The sequence below is a fragment of the Ursus maritimus genome, unplaced genomic scaffold, assembly GCF_017311325.1.
Source record: "Ursus maritimus isolate PB19 unplaced genomic scaffold, ASM1731132v1 scaffold_26, whole genome shotgun sequence".
In the NCBI taxonomy this organism is placed as follows: Eukaryota; Metazoa; Chordata; class Mammalia; order Carnivora; family Ursidae; genus Ursus; species Ursus maritimus.
The window spans coordinates 25589001-25604490 of record NW_024425119.1 but is presented as its reverse complement, the minus strand read 5'-3'; the positions used below and the strand labels follow the sequence as shown (position 1 = coordinate 25604490).

Here is a 15490-nt window from a genome sequence, read left to right as displayed (position 1 = left end):
ACAGGTGAAAAAATGGTATTTTTTTAGCATTTTCAAATTTCTATAAAATGAGATGATTATAGATAAATCATAAAATTAACAAATCAAGCCGATTTTTCTAAATAAATCACATTAGATTTAACAGTTTCTTCACTGATTCTTTGTACCGAGAAAGGGTATTTTCATTGTCCCCCTCGTTCTTAAGACTAACAACAGACTTTTTGTACTCTTCAACTTCTTTTGTACCAAGGAGCTCTTCTTTGTTTACTTCCAGATTTTTCTCAGCAGCCTTCATTTGCAGAAGTGTTTCCAGGATATTTTTTTCAGAGGAGCTATTGTTCCATACATACTCTTCCATGTCTGCTTCAGTCTTATCTTTCTCCCATTCTTCGGTTTTCTGAAAGGAAGAAATGAGTTCTGAAATCTGAGAAATGCTATCCAAAAACAAAGTTTTGCTTTTGTTTCAGNGAAAGAGAATCTGTAAAATGTGGAGAGTCCCTGTCAACACTCTGTATGTAAACTTCGATTTCCCTCCCTTACAGCGCTGCCGTCCACCTCCACCAACTGTTTCAGGACCCCACACTCTATTATGTGACTACTCCATTACCGCTTACTAATTCTTACCCACAGAGTGTGTACTTTATCTGCCTTGCAAATTTCACTCACAAATACTGTTTCCCAAAAGATACAGAAAACTCATTTTTTGCAGCTTTCTAATCTCTAAACTCTAAGACATCAACATTTCACATTTCTGAAGTTAAAAATAACAGAGTTGAGAAGAGACTTCATTTCTTTTTGTAACATGCCTGTGGGGAAGACAAGGAACACCAATTATTATAATAAAATAAAAAATATAAAATACTGTGTAATACATGATTTTTAGTCATAATGACTTCATATATTCTGGAAGTTTGTTTTGTTATTATCTTTATTTTCTGTTCCTAGCATGGACACGATTTTTGTTGCTACTTGTTTTTTCTTACAAAAATTATTACCATGCTATTCTAGGGAACACTGTTGTTAGGTTTTATAGTAATATAATTCAGATTTATGATTTATATGAAGATGTAACATTCTGTGAAAAATCAAGGAATGCAGCTAATAAATAATATGCCCTGGTTCAGTGAAGTGCTGAATGCCAGCCACATTCTTTCCACACTAACACAAAACATGTTCTGAGCTATATGCTATTATAGAATGATCCAATATTCTTAAAACTTTTTAAGGTGGTAAGCCCCCCCAAATTATAACATTTTTGAAGTATTTAAAGAAAGATTTGTATTCTCTGAAAACTGCTCTTGAAAGAGACCCCAACTTGAGCAGACAGAGCTCCAAATCTGCTCAGAATTAAGTGAGTACCAAGGAGACAGTTTCCACTCACGCCTCCCTCCCGTCTCCAACCTCACTATTAGAGTCCACGAAAAGAGAAAAAGCACTGGAAATTTGTCCCTCAAAGAGTAAAAAGGAGCCCTGCCAACTGTAAACAGGCCACTGGGTATACCATGGACTCAGCTAACCCCATTCAGGGTCACTGGAGGCCAAAAAAGAGTCTCTTCCACCACAGAGAACCACAAGAAAAAGAAATCCTCCTTTAATCCTTCTAACTGAGCAGCCTTCCATTCAAGACAAACCAATAGGATGTAGAGTGTTTCCCCTGACCCTCAAATCCCTTAGCCAAAGTGGGGTACCTGTACTCACAACTCCCTACGTATTGTTTGCCCCACCTCCCTATCCTGAATTTATGGCTGAGGAAAATGTCTCAACTCATGTTCTAGAAATATATTATCTGGTTGAGAATCAACTCTATACCCCTTTTTTCTCTGGTACTGAGGCTATAGCCTTGGCTGAGGGACAGGATAGGTGGATAATGTGAAACAACTTCTTGTCTCCTGTGTGTACAAGCCTGTTGCAAATAACTTCTAATGGCCAAACTCTGAATTTTACATTAAAAAGAAAACTGACAAAATTATCCTACCCCACCTAATTTTTACTGTAATACTTGGAGAAGAAGTAAATGTCAGTCCCTTAAAAAAAAAAAAATGCCCTAAATTAAATCTACTCTTGGAAGTGCTTTAAATGCTAAGACAGTGTCATAGCTCCTTCATAATTCTAACTTACAAATGAAGTATCTTTAAGATGCCAATAAATACATTCTATAAAGTATTAAGTAAAACAATCTACCTCATACCTTTTTTAAAAATTCCTAATTATTTCATTCTTGACTGCTAGAAGACAACTAAGAGAAGCAATTAAGATATTAACTATTTAAAAAATTATAACTTTCACCTAGGTTTATGTGGATTTTCTTACCTACTTTGAAATACTTAAAGAGAAGAGGTAACCAAAGTAAATTCACTAGTAATTTCCAACATTTCATTTATCTTCCGTTTACATTTGGCATATACGATTCTACACTGCTTTGCCAAAGCGTAACAGGTGTGCCACGATACTGATTTCCTCAGCCCGCAGGTGGCCAGGTGAGCCTGGAGGAGCACGAGCACCCTCCTCCTTCATTTATCTCAGTAAAGAGTGTGTGTAGTGTGTGTAGTGATACAAAAACGGTTGGGAAATCCTGCACTAAGGGATAACGTACATTGACAGGAAAATTACTTCTGTTTTAAACAGTCAATGGTAAGAGAAAGTAACTACATTCTGTAGACGGCATGGCTTCCTACGAATCCTATTCAGATACAAAGTAGTGTCAGGCTTCAGCTGCAAGCAAAACAAAACTCATGTTTTCAACAATTCTAACGTTAGGATCCAAACTCTGCACAACTGAATATAAACTCCAAGAAAATGATAGTAACAGTACCAATAAATTAAATACTTACATGCCATGGACCTTAAATGCTTACATATATTATTTCATATAATTCTTATTAAAACCCACTGGGTTAGATGCTAACATCTAACATCCAGTGTTGTGGAAGTGAAACGGGGCCACAGCCATCTGGGAATGCTTCAGATTTCAGAATTTTTTGTATTTTAGAAAGTCAACATAGTGCGTATAGCATATATTTTGTAATATTTCCAGAGAAGATCCACAGCAGCACTCCCTAAATCAAATACATTACCATCTTTGCAGCAACATGTATGCACAGTCACACTGAGTGGGATAAACAAAGGCTATAAATAGCTTTTTATCCATTCAAGTCTCATTTTGCCACCAAATAAGTTATGAAAAGACTAGCAGTTTCCAAAGCTTTTTGGGTTTCAGAGTTAGGGGATGTATATGTGTGATTTGCTCAAGATCACACAGGGAGGTGGTATGATACAATATTTAATATGGGCTTTGGTGTTTTACAGAACTCAGTTTAGATGCTAGCTTCATCACTTACTACTGTGACAGGCTTGCATTTCTAGAAGCAACTCCAAGGCCTGTTCTGTGGATTAAAAGAGGTAAGGAATATCCATGTACTTAGAGCATCTGGCTCATAGTGAACACTAAATAAATGCTTGCTACTAATAACACAGCTTATTAAGATGAATGAAAGATAGGGCGCCTGGGTGGCTCAGTCATTAAGCGCCTGCCTTCAGCTCAGGGCGTGATCCCGGCGTTATGGCATCGAGCCCCACATCGGGCTCTTCCGCTGGGAGCCTGCTTCTTCCTCTCCCGCTCCCCCTGCTTGTGTTCCCTCTCTCGCTGGCTGTCTCTCTCTGTCAAATAAATAAATAAAATCTTTATAGAAAGAAAAAAAAAAAGATGAATGAAAGAGAGTGGGATTCAAATCCTTGTTAGCCTACCTACAAAATATGTTTCTACGTCAAGGGCATCATTACCCCTATCAAATAGTAAATTGAAACTTTCGAGGTAAATATAAACACACACCCAATTGTCCAAATGTTATTCCCACTCAGAAAATTCTATTACTGATTTTTATGTTTAGATAAAATAGTTACAGAAACAAGAGGTCTTTATTTCTTGTCACTGATATAAAGGTATTGTTTTTCATGATGCTTGTTACTTCATGTCTTTTTGATAAATGTTTCACTGATTAGATTTAATTTTCCCAGTTAATTGCTGTTCTCAAAAATAACTAAATTAGCTCCAGGTTTCCTGCAGTCTCCTTTGGGTATACGCTTTTTATGTCTAATCAGATGTAGATTAGAAAACACACATACACACACACGCACACACACAATAGCATTCATGTGAAGAAAAGGAAATTTACCTTTTAGAAGTTCTATGTTAAGTGTAAGAAAAGATCTTTACAACATCTTTAGAATGTCTCTGTTTCTTAAGCAGGAAAAATAAGAGCGAATTATATTATCAATCTATTTACTTTTTGAGGGAAATCTTTTCTAGTCATTAATATATGTTTTCACAGGTGAGTGTCAACCAAATAGAGCTTGTCAGTGAAGAGAGAACAGAACCAACTGGAAGAGATGCTGGACTATAAATGATATATTAAGAAGCTATTCTAAAACATCTTCTAATCTTTGTCAATGATATAAAAATAATACTGTCCATAATACTTATTATGTTAGAATATTTTTCATTTCTGAGAGGTATAAATATAAAATCCTTGGGGGCCCCTAGGTTCCTCAGTCAGTTAGGTGTCCAACTCTTAATTTCAGCTCAGGTCATAATCTCAGGGTCATGAGATAGAGCCCCACATCAGGCTCTATGCTCAGCTCAGAGTCTGCTTGAGATTCTCTTTCCCTCTCTCTCTGCCCCTCCCCCTGCTCATGCTCTTTATCTCTCTCTAAAATAAATAAAATAAGATCCTTGGGGGGAAAAAACACCAAAATTATTCTTTTAATTTTACATTATGATTACCACTTTCAAACACGAGGTAGTAAGTCACATCATGCCTCTGCTCTATTAACTAGAATAAAGACAAGTACAGGGGACCCTTGAACAACATGGGTTTCGACTTCATGGGTCCACTTACACACACATTTTTTTTTTTTTTGATACAGTGCGGTAACTATTTTCTCTTCCTTATGATATTCTTAATAACATTTTCTTTTCTCTAGCTTACTTTATTATAAAAATATAGTATATAATACATATAACATACAAAATGTGTCAATCAACTGTTTATGTTATCAGTAAGGCTTCTGATCAACAGTAGGCTATTAGTAGTTAAGTTTGGGGGGAGTCAAAAGTTATACAGATTTTTGACTAAGGGGAGCTGGCACCTCTAATCTCTGCATTGTCCATGGGTCAATTGTAAATGGCCACCACCCCCTCCGAAATCTGAAAGATATCAGAGAGTTATAGAGTGCTGGCATGGCTCAGTCAGGTAAGTATCCAACTCTTGGTTTCAGCTTAGGTCATGATCTCCGGGTCCTGGGATCGAGCCCCACACTGGGCTCCCTGCTCAGCAGNNGGGATTCTATCTTTCCCTCTGCCCCTCCCCCTGCTCTGACACTCTCTCTAAAATAAATTAAAAAATCTTAAAAAAAAAAAAAAAAACATATCAGAGTTACAGAATCAGTGATGACTAGATGAATGTGAATTCCAGGCTGCAAGGATATGAGGAGGAACCTTCTGCAATTCCCCAACCCTTTTCTTTCCCGAGGGCACTTTCTAATTCTGTGTAAGACTAGCACTTGGCTCATGCAGGATTCTACTTGGGAAAAGAGAAGTAACACAGAATGGAACTGAAGAGCCCTAAACATGACTGGTTTTAGTTCTGGGGTTACTTATGGGAAATTGGGGAGTCAGAATCAGGCCTCTAAAAGGCAGAGTAAAATCCCCTATCATCTCATAGTGTTTAGGAGACAAAGCTCCACTAGAGGGAGGAAGTTGTGTTTTAACATACAACCAATCTCCCTTTTAAAACACCTGCCAGATTCTGCTGCAAGGTTAGAGGTTACCAAGCTAAGCTCAGGATTTCTGAAGAGTACAATGACTCTTCAGTAGATGTGGAAGCTGACTTGCCAAGGTCCCAATCAAAAGCCTTGAAGGTTATGCCTAAGGAAAAGGAACAAATCAGAGCTGGACTAAATCTTACAAAAACTGCAGTCCAGCCTTGGTCTAGCTAAATAATGAAAGGATTAAATGTATATCCCCAACGCTCTCTGCCTGAAAGAAAAAAGAGGAAACTCTTTCTGATGGATGACAGCCGTTGGAACTTCTATGAGTCTTTTATACACAATGTCTAGCATGCAAGAAAGTTACTAGATATGTGAAACATTTGAAGAGAAGAAAAATGTAATTAATAACCAAGGGAAAACGAACAATAGAAGCAGAACTCAAGATGAAATAAGAATAAATGTGTTAAGGAAAAAAGAGGAAAAGACAATCAATATGAATTAAAAATGAAGAATTTCAACATAGAATTGGTATCATGAAGAATTTCAACAGAGAATTGGTATCCATAAAGAAATAGCAATTAATGAACATCTGGAATTGAAAACTACAATATCTAAAATTAATAAATCATTGGATGGGGTTAAAAATAGTCTAGATACAGCAGAAGTCAGAATTAGTGAATGCAAAAATGAGCAACACAAAACTATATTATTATATATATATCAGATCTGTATTATGGGATTATAACTATGAGATTCTGAAATCTTTTTTATATTTTATTAATTAACTCCAAGATTCCCAGTGATTCTACTTAATAAGTTCCAACAAATCTAAAACTGGGAGGACAACTCTTACATATTTCTTATAGACTGAATGCTTGGATCTCCACCTCCCCCCCCCCCCCATTCTTGTTGGAATGAAACTCCCAAAGTGGTGGCATTGGAGGTAGGGTCTTTGGGAGATGTTTAGGTCATGAGGTAAAGCCCTCATGAATGAGATTAATGCCCTTATGAAAGAAATTCAGAGAAAGCCCTTGCCCCGTCTGCCATGTGAGGACAAAGCAAGACAACAGCTGTTTATGAAACAGGAAGTGAGCCCTCACTAGACACCAAGTCTGCCAATGCTTTGATCTTAGATATATCTCAGCCTCCAGAAAAGCAAGAAACAAATTTCTGTTGTTTATAAACAGACCAGTCTGTATTGTGTTAAAGCAGCCTAAATGGAATAAGACAACGTCTTATACAAATAAAAATTAAAACTTTTTTTTTTTAAGTTTGTAATAACAGATTTTGGGAAATTTAGTCTGGATCAGTGTTTCTTAAATAAGTTTATTTATTTAAAAAGCTATAATTTTCACTATCAAAAACATAATTTTTCTGTCACTTCTAACTTAAGAAAGTTATGGTGCTAAATTCACAGAAACAATCAGATACCATGTACTCCCTGGTGGAAGAACACAGTATTAATTATGCAGTTGTTTAAAAAAAAATCAAAATAGAATTTGATTAAGCCTCTAGATCCAACTACCAATTTAAAAAAATATACTATGGTGATACAATCAGCAAAATTCAAATGATGAGAAAACCGACAGCAAATAAAAAACCAAGATTTCTTCAACAAATAAATTCCAAGAAAAGAGCTCAATAGACAAAGCTCCCTTTTGGTTTGTGACTGCTCCTGGACTCTTTCAAAAAACATTAACTGAGAACCTACTAATGTGCTAGGCAGTACTAGGAGAAGCAGGATGTCTCTAGGCACCCTAGCTAAAAACTAATGTTTTCATATCCAAATATTTTAGAAAAAGGGTACATATGCTTGCTCGTATTAGGCATCTGCTGAAAAGTACCCTTCAGGTGAAATAAAAAACGGGGCTGGCAAAACCAAAAACTACCTCATTATTCAAATCCAATAATACTGACAGTGGAACAAAATCCAATTATAAGCTAATCATTTTCTCTTTTTTTCTAATTTTCTTTCTTTCTTTCGAGAGAGAGTGCATGTAAACAGAGGGAGGAGCGGAGGAAGAGGGACAAACAGACTTAGTGCTGAACATGGAGCCTGGCTGGGGGCTCAATCCTATGACCCCGAGATCACAATCTGAGCCAAAATCAAGAGTCCAACACTCAACTCAACCGACTGAGCCACCCAGGCGCCCCTAAGCTAATCATTTTCTATGAGGCTAAATGCATTTTGTTTTTTTGATTTAAAGGAGTCTATTACAGAAAATTTCAAACACATACAAAAGGAAAGAAAATAGCACTACATAAACTCTCATGTACCCATCAACCAGTCTCTCTCTTTTTTAAAAGAGTTTATTTATTTATTTCAGAGAGAGAAAGCAAGAGAGAGAGAGAGCATGAGTGGGGTGAGGGGCAGAGGGAGAAGCAGACTCCTGGCTGAGCAGGGAGCCCAATGCGAAGCTCGATCCTGGGACTCCGGGATCATGACCTGAGCTCAATTCATGGCAATCTAGTTTCATATATATGTCTCTATCCACTGCCCCCTTACCATGCCCTCACTGAATTATTATGGAGGTAACTGCAGACTTTATATCATTTCATCCATAATATATTGGTATTTTTCTTTTTTCTTAAAAAAGGGGCCATTTAAAAAATCATAATCACAATAACATTATTGTGGTGTTTTAATTCATGAGCGCCTAATCTTGGTCAGTTCATTCATTCATTCAATTCATTCACTCTATCAACAGGCAATGCGTTGTGTGCAGATTTTTGGCTCCTGACAGGTGTTTCCCCGGTATCATCCTGCCCAGAAGCAAGAGTCCCTTCCTTGTAGCTTGAATCCAAAGACGGAATTAAATTTAGTTTAGTTGTTTTAGTTTTGTACCTTCTCCCCTTTTATTCCCCTCCCCCCTGAGGATGACTAATCCTATCGACCCTGAAACAGTCAAGGTCATGCTTTCTGACACATAGACTGGAGGAGGAGAGGAAATCAATCTTCGGAGAGAAAAGAATAAGGTTGTTGCCTATAAAGTAACAGAGTCCAAAAATAAAAAACAGCTCCCACACTGTCCTAGTTTCTGTTCCTGCCCATTCCTGAGATCTTGTGGCATCCTTGCCCTTCTATCTTCAGCTTAGGCTAGTTTGAGTGAGTTTCTAGGACTTACAACAAGGGGGTATCAAATAATAAGGGGGCTTGAGGTTAAAAAGAGCTTATAGAGTTGTTGGCATATACAAGATAATTTACATCACCTGGAAGAAGGTACAGAATGAGGAAAAAAGGTAAGGACAAAACTTGGGAATCAATTAAATTTAACTGATTTGGACTAAAACATATAGCAGACATTTCTAGAAACATGGCATACACATTACAGTTAGAAATTTTATAGTTAAAGTGGCTCAGTATTTTTTATAAATAAGCAGCATCTTCCCAAGATGTTATACCTAATAAGATAGCAATTTTGAAGTAAGATTTTTACATTTATGTGACTTCAGATGGCCTTTTAGGAACAGTTTCCTTTTTAAAACAAACAAACAAAAATTTTTAACTTCAGTGTCTTTATGCAGAAAATTCAATGCTACATTAAGGGCCTCTAAAAATACAGGGTTAATACCAGAAGGATAATAATCAAGAACTGAATTCTGATGCAATATTCAAAGGAAAAAAATAATCTATAATTCTACAAAATTATAGCAAACAAAAAAACCAAAAACCAAGAAACTAATCAATACTAGTGACATTCGGCACATGTCCTTCTATACCCATTTTTAAAAACACTGCAATGATTAAATTTTATTTACAATTTTGCACCCTATCTTATAATTTGCTGTCTAACTTTTAGCTTCTAAAATCATATCCAGAATTGAAGTAGGCAGTTAAGAGGGTTTTTTTTCAAGATTTTATTTATTTATGAGAGAGAGAGAGAACAAGGGGTGGGGAGGGGCAAAGGGAGTGGGAGTAAGAAGCAGACTCCCCACTGAGCAGGAAACCTGATTCAGGGCTGGATCCTAGGACACCGAGATCATGACTGAGCCGAAGGCAGATGCTTAACTGACTGAGCCACCCAGGTGCCCCAAGAGTTTCTTTTTTTGAAGTGTAGTTGGAATGTATTAATTTTAAAATATAAATAATAGCATATTCAAATTACTGGGTGGTAATTAAAAATACCACTAAGCTCAAATTGATCACCATTTAGGCAAAGAGTTTGATTAACCTGTAGACTCCTATTTTAATACTTCAACCACTTAACATTTATAACTTTAGCACTTAATTTGTAAGTGTGAGTCTGTGTATGATACATAAACATATGTCTGGGCTCTCTCTTTTTCCCTGCCTACAATAAGAGAATCTACTCTAACTATAACCCTAGAGGAAGCAATCTTCCATTCCACATAATCTGTTCTCTTTTCTACAACCGGCTCAATTATTCATTCACTCAATAAATCTTTATTGCACAACTACTGTGCCAGGCATGCACTGAGCTGTCCTGGAACTGCCAGTCTAGTAGGAAATCCGGAGGTGAGTAGGAGCCAGTCAGATGGAAGACTGTGATCCCAGCAAACAAAAGCGCATCCACAAAGACCTGGAGGTAGCAAAGAGGTCAGTACATTCAGGGAACTGAATGAAGGCCAAGGTGAGGTAAGTAGCATGGGATGAGTCTGAACAGCTATTAGAATACTTACTTTAGAACACTTACTATGTACGTCAGCACCTTACATACATTATTCACTTAACTTCCGTAACAACCTTATGAGGTAGTACTATCACTATCTGTTTTACAGACCCAAAGACTGAAGCACAGAGCAGTTAAATAATTGCTGTTAGTGCCACAAATCATACTGCTTGTTAGTGGTAGAACAACATATTCCAAGGAACACAAAGACACTGTAAAAAAGCATATAAAGAACAAAAGAATAATTTAATAGAACCTATCACCTTTTTTCCCTTGTAAGCATAAATTCAAAACAAAGAAAAGCACTGCATTCATGCACTGGTCCATGTATTCTGATGTAACAGAAGGCAAAGAAATAGCTGTTCTGCTGAGCACACAAAGCTGTCACCTTCTACCATCTTATTTACAGCTCCCTTTGCCTAGAACATGAATCATAGTAATATTCCACTTCTCATGATTACAAGTAAGGCATTGTGCTATATGAGGAAAAACAGTTTAACCATTAGAAAAAAATCCAAGTTATCTGAAAATCATAAAAAATAAGAAGAGGTAAATATCCATAATGGATTAACAACAACAACAACAACAGCAACAACAACAAAAACTACTGCCAGTTCTTTCAGTTACCACGGCCAATGTTTAACTGAATATGTCAAGGAACTCAATTTAATTCAGATTGTTTTTTAAAAAATTTACTGAATGCTGTTTTGGCAGACACTGGGAATACAACAATAAATGAAACGTACAGTCCTCACCCTCAGCAATCTCACGGTCTAACGGGGTCAACCAGACATGTATATGGACAATTACCATAAAAGAAATAAGAAGAATGCTAACAGGAGGAGGGGAAAAAGGATGCACAGGTAACTTCTAAGATAGGTTATAGCTGAAGTGTATTAAAAGATTCATATGAATTTGTAAGGCTGATCAATCTGAAAAAGGGATCATAAGCAGAAAGAACAGCATATGCAAAGTTATAAAAGAACACATTATGTTCATTATGGCTGAGCTATAGAATATATAGCCTATATTTTCTGAGTGACTGCTAACGAGGTGGCAAACTGTTGTGAATAGACAGGCTAAGTAGTTCAGATTTTATCCTGGTAATAGGGAACCACTGACTGAAGGACTTTATAAAGGAATATGACACAACAGACTTGCTTTTTAAAAACAATGACTTTAACAGCAATCCAGAAGAGGGATGAGAGGGGAAAATCAATAAGGCTATTACAGTTAAAAGATGATAAAGACTCATATTAGGGTGGCAACAGTAGGGATCAAGAGGAGAAAATAGTTTTAAAGGATGTAACTGGACGTCTTGCCTGACAGCAAAGAGATATGAGAAGTGTCACCTTCATTGTACCATCATCCAAGAATCTAGAACAGCTGCCTACTGCCTAACACACCAAGCCAAAAAAGTCTCTTTGTATGACAGACAAATTTTCTTGCCCTTCTCATTCTAATTCCCATCTCGCACCCTTAGCTCTGATACTAGATACATAAACAAAAACCATCTTAAAGAGATACACCAGCCTTCTAATCAGTTTCTTTAACAAGACGCAAAGATTGGGAAATTACTCACAATCAGAACTTACATCAGACTCACTTGTGGAGATTTTAAAATGAAACCCTCTGGAGTCTCACCACTAGAGATTTCAATTCCGTAGAATTCATATTATCTGTAGTTTTAAAAAAGCTGAGGTAAGTCTAATGCAACCCCCAGCCGAAAACAGGTTATGGAGATAAATTTTCTTTCTTTCTTTTTTTTTTTTTTTTTTTTTTAAGATTTTATTTATTTGAGAGAAAGAGAGAGCACAAGCAGGGGGAGGAGCAGAGGGAGAGGGAGAAGCAGGCTCTCCCCCGCTGAGCAGGGAGCCCGATGCGGGCCTCCATCCCAGGATGCTGGGATCATGACCTGAGCTGAAGGCAGAAGCTTAACTAACTGAGCCACCCAGGCGCCCCTGGAGATAACTGTCAATTGTTCAGTTTGAGAAGACAGTAAACTAGCAGCTAAAGTTCAGGTTTGATTTCATCTCTTATTTCATAATCTTTTTAATAGAAGTCAAAGTTGAATAACACTAAATAATATGATACCATGGGAAGAATATGAAACTTTGAAGCTGCAGTTCAAGTCTTGAGTCCCTCAGCTAACAAACTCTGTAACCTTGAGCGAAGTACGTATCTCTCCTCTAAATCTTGATTTCTCAATTTATATCATGAAGAGGTTGTAACAGAGAAATCTGATTTCTGATCTTCAAAGTCAGTACTAATTTAGAATGGAAACGCTTTTGTGTTAAGAAAAAACACAGTATTTTAAAGCACTTACAAAAACGGAGCTCCTCAGGGCACTTGGGTGTTTCAATTGGTTAAGCGTCTGCTTTTGGCTCAGATCATGATCCCAGGGTCCTGGGATAGAGTCCCGCATCCGGCTCCCTGCAGCCGGCTCCCTGCTCAGCGGGGAGCCTGCTTCTCCCTCTCTCCCCTCCCCGCCCTCCCCTGCTCAGGCTGCATCTCTCGTATCTTTCTCTCAAACAAATAAACAAAATCTTAAAAAAAAAAAAAAAATGGAGCTCTTCTCCCACCCCTGAACCCCTTTTTGGTTTCCTTTTTACTTTCATCAAAGGTGATCATTTAGAAAGCACAGATAAAAAAAGAGACACAGGTGACTATCAGAGCAACCCTAAAAATTTCTCTTAAAAACAAAGGCCAAGGGGAGCCTCAGTGGCTCAGTCAGTTAAGTGTCCCACTCTTGATTTTGGTTCAGGTCATGATCTCAGGGTTGTGAGATGAAGCCCCACACCTGGCTTGGCGCTGGATGTGGAGCCTGCTTAAGATTCTTTCTCTCTCCCTCTGCCTCTCTGCTCCCTCTCTAAAAATAATAATAATAATAATACTAAATAAAACAAAGGCCAGATGTGCTATTTGCCTGGAATCAAGGAAAAGGTAGCAAGTGGGCACCCTTTACTGTTACTCGTCTACTACAAATGCTCAGACTCATCATGGGAATTTAATTAATGTGTTTAGTTATTTTTTCTTTAATAAACACTATAATATTAGTTTATGCATAATTAGATTACATAGAAGTTTATGCATAAATACATTTCACATTAAAGAGATGCATACTGTTAGAGCAGCCATTATTTTTCTAAAAAATAGAGGATATTAACATTGTTAAATATAAATTAGCATCAGGAAATAAACTCATAGAAGCAAACATTTGTAGCAAACTTCCAAAACAATGAAGAATTAAGAATACTTTTTAAGTATTTGAAAAAACATAATCAAATGAAAAACAAACCTAATCTACATATAAATCATACATCCATGAAAATTAAGTATCTCAAACTGTTGCAAAGATATGTCTTATAAACTGGGCACAATTATGATTGTTGATTATTAATAATTTATTAATAGATCATTATTAATCTACACCAGTAAACTATTATTGCTAACATTTAACAAGTATGCTATATTTTATATTACTAAAAAGGGAGTTTGTTACTTTGTCACGTTACTTTTGAAGATGAAAACCTTCTACTTCGAAAGTCTATGGAAATCTAAACCAAAGGACAGCTGTTACTAAACATTTAGTGTTCTCATTTAGCACTGACCTAGATACTCTGAAGAACAAAATACAGTAAGATTGGATAACATGCTAATGAGGACCTTATGATTAGTTAGAAAGACAAAACATACATGGAACAACAAAAACACACATGGAAAACAGTCCATGGCACAACTGTCTGTAGTCAAGGGCCCTAGAAACCAATATAGAAGAGTATAACTTGCTATTTATGTGAAGTAGGAGTTACACAAAGAATAAGAGGCTCAAATACATCTGTTGAGTTAATATCCAAAATATATAAAGAACTCTTAACAACTCACACACAAAAAAACAATTTAAAAATGAGAACATCTGAATACCCATTTTTCCAGACATACAGATGGCCAAAAGACACATGAAAAGATGCTCTGTATCAGTCATCAGAGAAATGCAAATCAAAAGCACAATGAAAGAACACTTCACACCTGTTAAAATGGTTCTTCTCAAAAAGACAAGAAATGACAATTATTGGTAAGGATGTGGAGAAAAGGGAATCCTTATGCACTGTTGGTGGGAATGTAAATTGGTACAGCCACTGTGGAAAACAGTACAGAGGTTCCTCAAGAAATTAAAAATAGAACGATCATCAGATCTAGCAATTCCACTTCTGGGTATGTATCCAGAGAAAATGAAACATTAACCTGAAAAGATATCTGCACCCTCAAGCTCACTGCAACATTATTTACAATAGCCAAGACACGGAAATAACGTAAGTGCCCACTGACAAACGGATAAAGAGTTAAGTGTGTCTGTGGAAACACACATACATATACACTATGGAATATTATTCAGCCATAAAAAAAAGAAGGAACTCCTGCCTTCTGTGACAACACGAATGGATCCTGAAGGCATTATGCTAAGTGAAAAAAGTCAGAGAAAGATAAATACCATATGATCTCATTTACATGTGGAATCTAAAAAGCCTCAACTCCTAGAGAACAAATTGGTGGTTGCCAGAGGCTGGTGTTGGGCAAAATGAGTGAAGCTGGTTAAAAGGTACAAACTTCGAGGTATAAAGTAAATCATGGGGATGTAATATACACCATAGTGACTATAGTCAATAATACCGTACTGTATATTTGAAAGTAGCTAAGAGAGTAAATTTCAAAAGTTCTCATCACAAGAAAAAAACATTTGTAACTATGTGTAGTGATGAATGTTAACTAGACATATTGTGATCATTTCACAATATATGTATGTATTGAAGCATTATGCTGTACACCTGAAACTAATATAATGTTATACATGAATTATATCACAAAAAATAGACTCAAAGCAGGTATCAAAGCCTTGAAGGATATTATAATAAGTAGAAAAAATTAAAAATTAAATAGTATACTACACAACAACACTTTTGTAATATTTACTACTAAATCTTGATTCTACTAGTTTTCCTCAATGGAAAAGACAAAGTCTTGCATCTTATATATTAATCCCCATGTGCCACAACACCAAGCAAATAATAGGCAACCAGTAAATATTCACCCATCAATCAATAAATAGTTCATTT

At 36.5% G+C, this 15490-nt stretch overlaps 1 protein-coding gene across 1 annotated transcript in view; it reads right to left on the bottom strand.

Annotated features, from left to right (window-relative positions):
• MRPS35 (mitochondrial ribosomal protein S35) overlaps positions 1–15490 on the bottom strand; it is a 47184-nt gene continuing 31694 nt past the window's right edge. Inside the window, exon 8 of the mRNA XM_040642275.1 lies at positions 1–376. Coding sequence (XP_040498209.1) covers positions 107–376 — 270 coding nt within the window. The 3' untranslated portion in view covers positions 1–106. The remainder of the gene's footprint in view (positions 377–15490) is intronic.